We start from the raw sequence: 6,754 nt of genomic DNA on the forward strand, positions 1-6,754 counted from the left end.
TTTAAATCTTTCAGTAACACATTCATTTCTGTAAATACTATGGTGAGAGAGAAGAAAAATAAGGTTTATGGAAACATCCACCAGCATAAGGCTAGTGTATTACAGGAATAAGCCTGCTTAGTGCATAGGTAATAATCAAGAGCTGGTTGCCCTCTGTAAGGCAATCAAATCAAATACACTGTTACATGACCTTATTTAGAGTCCAAAGTAGTATATCCAGACATAGGAAGAGCATCCTTTCAAAATAACCTTTCCAAAACAATTTTACATTACCTTATACTTCTTTTTTGACAGAGAATTCCTTTGCTGTGAAGATTTAAGAAAATTTTTTTAATGTTTCTTATTCCTTCAAAGAATATCAAAGCAGGATTCAACCTCAACCACTCTGGGCACTTCACTTCTGCAGCCAGAGCCAGCAGTCCTGACTGCCCTTTATGCTGTGGTGCCAGGCTCAGAATCATGGCCTATTATGACCTCACACAGTGGGTGCCATGGACACAAGCACTGCTCTTGCCCCCATCATGGATGACAGTTACACCCCACAGTCCAAGCACCGTGCTTTGTCAGAGGCATTTTGAATGCACTGTTTACTTTAATCTTCATAATCATTTTACCTAGGAAGGTGGGTTTTACTGTCCCTATATTACCATTGAGGGAATCACAGGCCCAGTGAGGTTAAATCATTTCCTGAGGTACACTGGCAATAAGGAACAGAAATGTGTGATTTGAACCCAGGACTGTCTCTCTCTAAAACCTGGGGTCTTAGCCACTACATGTACTTCACTGCTATTACAGAGACATTTTTAGACTTGACACTGATCACAATATTCAGGCATGAAAGCACAGTCAAGATGACGCTATGGCAGGGTTACGGAAACAACCAAAGCATATACTCTGTGTCTACATGTCAAAAAATTATCTATACTAAATCTTTTCAGTAATTCCCATTTTAAATATTAATTCTGAGGACAGAATTTTTGCTGAGATTTCAAATGAAGTCAGTAGGATCAGCCGTTGTACTAACTGCATTTTTACACCATAAAACTCTAAGAAGGAAGCCAGCAGAACAGCTTTATGTTCACCAGCATGGGGAGCTTTTGATTGAATTTCAAGGGTTCAATCAATTAATCTTTTTTTTAAATCCAGTTATAATATTTAATAGTTATATTTTACTCAGTTAGGAAAATATACCTGTGTCCAAAAAGGAACAGATTATGTTGATGCCCAAAATTCACCTGACAAATGACATCATTTACATTTTGCTTTTGGCATTTATAAATAAAACTTTCTAAGGGTGTTTCATGTAACCGGCTATCCTCTGACTCCAGGATTTCATAAAATGAGAACTGGATTGTTAAGAAAATCTCAAGCTTGTATTAAAAGTTCAATTCAGTGAACACTCAAAACAATTGTGGGTGACGAAAAAAAGAAGTATTTTTCTCAGTAAACTTTTCCTTAGAAAAAGCAAATACAATTTATATCATTTGATTCCTATGCTTTTTCATCATTCAGAAATTATGCACGAAAAGTTTATTCTTTTTTTAATTTCTAAGACTAAGATAGTAAATGGTTGCTGAAAATAATCTTTCTTAAGATTTAAAAGAAACAGGATAAAGAGAAAAAAGATGACTAAGAAGATAGAGATGGTGACAGATCAAGCCTTTTATACCATTATAGTTCTTTCTACAGTTACTAATTTAAATCATTAGCAGTAACACATTCATTTCTATAAATACTATGGTGAGAGAGAAGAAAAAAATAAAGGTTTATGTTTTTCAGACTGAATGAAATAATCATAGTAAATGAGTAAAATTCACTCTACACTGTAACACATACCAGTATACTATTAGGCTGTAATGCGTCGTCATAAAGACAGTTTCCGCTACTTAAGATACTTGAGGCACCTACTCTATACAGGCACATTCTCTACAGAGGTTAAGTTGGAGAGCGTCCTCTCCTCAAAGGACAAGCATCTCTAACTGGGACCTCAGACTCGGGTCACTCTGACTCAGGCGATCCCAGAACCTCACCTTGAGTATGTGATGAGTCTGAAAAAGGATGCAGAGGTCGGGACAGAAAGTTGTCTCAAATGTCCACTTAACAAAATAAAGATGGTCTGAGTTAGGGCCTGAGAATTAGAGCTAGAAAAGCAGGTAAATAATGAGGCCCTTTTCTTGGAGAGGACTGCCTGGATGTGAGGGAGAGAAGCCCGACTGGAGACCAGGCAGGTCTCAAGTGGCCTCTCAGTAACATGGAAAAGGGAAAGAGTACTAAAGTTTTCTTCCTGAACGAAGTTAAGATAGAAGATGGAGAAATACTTGAGGAAAATGGCAAATAAATTTATTGCTTTCAAGTATTTCAAGATTTAAAAAATTACCTCAAATGAATTGATTTTAGAATGTTTCCATTATTCATAATTTTTTTAAGATTATGAAATTTTATTTAAATATGAGTTTCTATTTCAACACTCCTGTTACTCTTAATAAATGATACTCCAAAGTATAGCTGAACGTCTCATGAGCACCTGGTCTGTGTTCACTGTGCCTTCTGGACACTGAGCTGTCTAAGTAACTGGACTTCCTGTCTCACTGACAGCCAGAGTCCCCTGTCCACCGGCCCGTGTTCAGGTCTTAATAGGATGTGTGCTCAAGTCTCACTTGTGCTTTTACATCATCGCTGTCTTTATGTTCCTTTTGTTGCTCCCATTTTTGTTTGAGTTTATATACTTCAGGATGGTTTAATGGGGGGGAAAGCAGTAAATAAGTAAATGAGGAAACCCAATCCACCAAAAGTCAGCTTTCACTGAATGATTTGCCAACTTACTGAGATTTTTTTTTGCTGTTGTTTTGTTCTTTAACTTTTAGTATCACCAAACCTTTGCTTCAAGTATTTCCTCACAGATCTGCAGTCCTAGGCAACTGTCAATTTCTCACATTAATATTTGGGATGCCTAGTACTTCCTGACTGATCAATGTTATATAAATGAATGAATGAACTTACATTTTTCAGAACGGGGAACTGTACCTATTCTAGGCCTTGCCTGAAATACCTGTGGTGAATGTTTTAAACCTGGATTAAGGTATCTGGTCTGACGGTTTTAGGTCTGTTAGTCATTCAGTGAATTGATCATTTACCAAATTATTTCTGGCTAAACAATTTTCAGTAAATTTAACTACAGCTCAAATAAAACAAAGTTACCTTCTTTTTTTAAAAAAACCACCTTTCTATTTGTAAGTGTACTTTCAGAATCCTTTATTTCCTGGTAATTAGTTTATAAAAAGACTTGGAATCATACCTAAAAGAGAATTGATCTTAAAGGCCTGCTAATATATATATATATTCTTCACATTGCAGATGAGGGAATTAAGGCCTAGAAAAGTAGGCTTAGAGGAGATTCTGAGAAGACGGTAGAGCAGAAAATCCCTGGGATCACCTCTTCTCATGTACACACCTAGGAAACTACATGCAATATGACCCACTCTGGATATAACCTAAAGACAAAATAGAACTTCCATAGCTAATGACAAGAAGAGGCCACACTGAGAAGGGTACAAGGGCAGAGCTGTGGTCAGCCCCATCTCCTATCCTGCCCCACCCCCATGAATGAGAGGGAGCAGGCATGGGGGGGTGAAGGGATGAAGCCTACACCAGGGCCACCCCGGGAAGATGAGCCATCTGGCTCTGAGGATCAGTGGGGCTTGACTCTGGGACAGCGAGAGGACTCGAGGAGGCCTGGCCTCTGTTCCTGGAGGGCGGGAGTGCTGATGACCCATCTGAGACCCAGCAGTTTGAAAAGCACCTAAATTATATGTGATCTATTGATTAACACTGGGATGTGTGTCAGAGGGATGGGATATCCTGGAGATGTGTCCAGGGAAAGAGGGGCTGCAGGGGGCCATTTTTCTTGCCGTCCCTCAGCCTAGCTGGCCAGACACTTACAGGAGTCTGTTCTGACACTCTGTGGGACTCAGCAAAGGCCGTCCTAAGAGGGAAGTATACTACAACACAGGCCTACCTCAGAAAAGAGGGACAGTCCCATATAAACAGTCTAAACTCACAGTGAAACTAAAAAAGAAGAATAAATGAGGGCCAAAGTCAGCAGAAGGAGGGATATAAGATTAGAGCACAAATACATAAAATCAAGAAGGATAAAACAATAGAAAGAATCAATGAAAGTGGGAGCTGTTTCTTAGAGAAAATAAACAAAATAGGTTAAGTACCTAGCCAGACTTAACAAGAAAAAAAGGAGTCTACACAAGTAAGCAGAATCAGAAATGATAAAGGAAGAATCACTATGGGCACCACAGAAATACAAAGAATGATGATAGAATACTATGAAAAATTATATGCTAACAAACTGGAAAACCTAGAAAAAACGGACAACTTTCTAGAAAAATACAACCTTCCAAGACTGACTCAAGAAAAACAGAAAATCTGAACAGACCAATTACCAGCAACAAAACTGAACTGGTAATCAAAAAACTACCTAAAGAACAAAACCCCCAGATCAGATGCCTAAACCACTGAATTTAATGAAACATTTAGAGAAGACCTAACACCCATCCTCCTTAGTTTTCAAACAAGTAGAAGAGGAGGAAATACTTCCAAACTCATTCTACGATACCAGCATCACTCTAATACCAAAACCAGGGAAAGGCATCACAAAAAAAGAAAATTAAACACCAATATCCCTGATGAACATAGATGCAAAAATACTCAACAAAATATTAGCAAACTGAATTCAAAAATATTATCAAAAAGATCATCTACCATGACCAAATAGCATTTATTCCAGGGATTCAAGGATGGTACAATATTAGAAAATCCATCAACAAAAAGGACAAAAACCACATGATTATCTCCATGGATGTTGAAAAAGCATTCAACAAAATTCAACATCCATTCATGATATAAACTCTCAACAAAATGGGTACAGAGGGCAAGTACCTCAACATAATAAAAGCCATATATTACAAACCCACGGCCAATATCATACTTAACAGCGAGAAGCTGTAAGTCTTTCCTTTTAAGATCGGGAACAAGACAAGAATTCCCACTCTTCTCACTTTCATTCAACATAGTTATGGAGGTCCTTGCCAGAGCAATTAGACAACACAAAGAAATAAAGGGCATCCAGATTGGTAAGGAAGAAGTTGTTTGCAGATGACATGATATTGTACCTAAAAAGCCCTAAATAATCCACTTCAAAACTGTTGGATCTAATACCTGAATTCAGCAAAGTTGCAGAATACAAAACTAATACACAGAAATCTCTTGCATTCCTATACACTAACTATAAATGAGCAGAAATAGAAATCAGGAAAACAATTCCTTTCACATTTACATCAAAAAGAAGAAAATACCTAGGAATAAACCTAACCAAGAAGTAAAAGACATATACTCTGAAAACTACAAGACACTCACGAGAGAAATTAAAGAAGATACCAACAAATGGAAGGAAACACATCCTGTGCTCATGGATAGGAAGAACTAATACTGTCAAAACAGCCATCTTGCCTAAAGCAATCTACAGATTCAATGCAATCCCTATCAAAATACCAACAGCATTCTTCAAATAGTTCTAAAATTTGTATGGAACCATAGAGAACCCAAATAGTCAAAGCAATCCTGAGAACAAAGGATAAAGTGGAGGGCTGGGGGGATCATGTTCCCCGACTTCAAGCTCTACTACAAGGCCACAGTAATTAAGACAATTTGGTACTGGCACAAGTACAGACCCATACACCAATGGAACAGACTAGAGAACCCAGATATTAACCCAAACATATATGGTCAATTAATATAAAATTAAGGAGCCATGGATATACAGTGGGGAAATGACAGCCTCTTCAACAACTGGTGTTGGCAAAACTGGACAGCTACATGCAAGAGAATGAACCTGGATTGTTGTCTAATCCCATACACAAAAGCAAACTCAAAATGGATCAAAGACCTGAATGTAAGTCATGAAACCATAAAACTCTTAAGAAGAAAACATAGGCAAAAATCTCTTGAATATAAACATGAGCAATTTTTTCCTCAACTCATCTCCTCAGGCAGGGGAAACAAAATAAAAAATGAACAAATGGGACTACATCATGTTAAAAAGCTTCTGTACAGCAAAGGATACCATCAGCAGAACAAAAATGCATCCTACAGTATGGGAGAATATATTTGTAAATGACATATCCGACAAGGGGTTAACATCCAAAATACATGACTCACACACCTGAACATCCAAAAAGCAAATAACGCTTTTAAAAAATAGGCAGAAGACATGAATAGACACTTCTCCAAAGAGGAAATTCAGATGGCAATCAGGCACATGAAAAGATGTTCCACATTGCTAATTATCAGGGAAATACAAATTAAAACCACAGTAAGGTATTCACCATACCAGTTAGGATGACCAACATCAAAAGATTAGGAACAACAAATGCTGGCGAGGATGGGGAGAAAGAGGAACAGTCCTACACTGCTGGTGGGAATGTAAATTAGTTCAACCATTGTGGAAAGTAGTACTGGAGGTTCCTCAAAAAACTCAAAATAGAAATACCATGTAACCTGGGAATTCCACTGCTAGGAATTTACACAAAGAAAACAAATTCTCACATTCAAAAAGACATATGCAACTCCTGCCCCCATGTTTATTGCAGCACTATTTACAATAGCCAAGAAAGGGAAGCAAACTAAGTGCCCATCAGTAGATGAATGGATAAAGAAGAGGTGGTACATATACACAATAGAATACTAT

The 6,754-nt window shown here is 37.7% G+C and overlaps 1 protein-coding gene across 1 annotated transcript in view; it reads right to left on the reverse strand.

The window, feature by feature from the left end:
• Window positions 1-1,923, reverse strand: part of LOC140846872 (bromodomain adjacent to zinc finger domain protein 2B-like) — a 70,977-nt gene extending 69,054 nt beyond the window's left edge. The window contains 1 exon segment of the mRNA XM_073225012.1: window positions 1,837-1,923. Coding sequence (XP_073081113.1) covers window positions 1,837-1,923 — 87 coding nt within the window.
• Window positions 1,924-6,754: the final 4,831 nt, after the last annotated feature.

Source organism: Manis javanica, chromosome 16, assembly GCF_040802235.1.
Source record: "Manis javanica isolate MJ-LG chromosome 16, MJ_LKY, whole genome shotgun sequence".
NCBI lineage: Eukaryota > Metazoa > Chordata > Mammalia > Pholidota > Manidae > Manis > Manis javanica.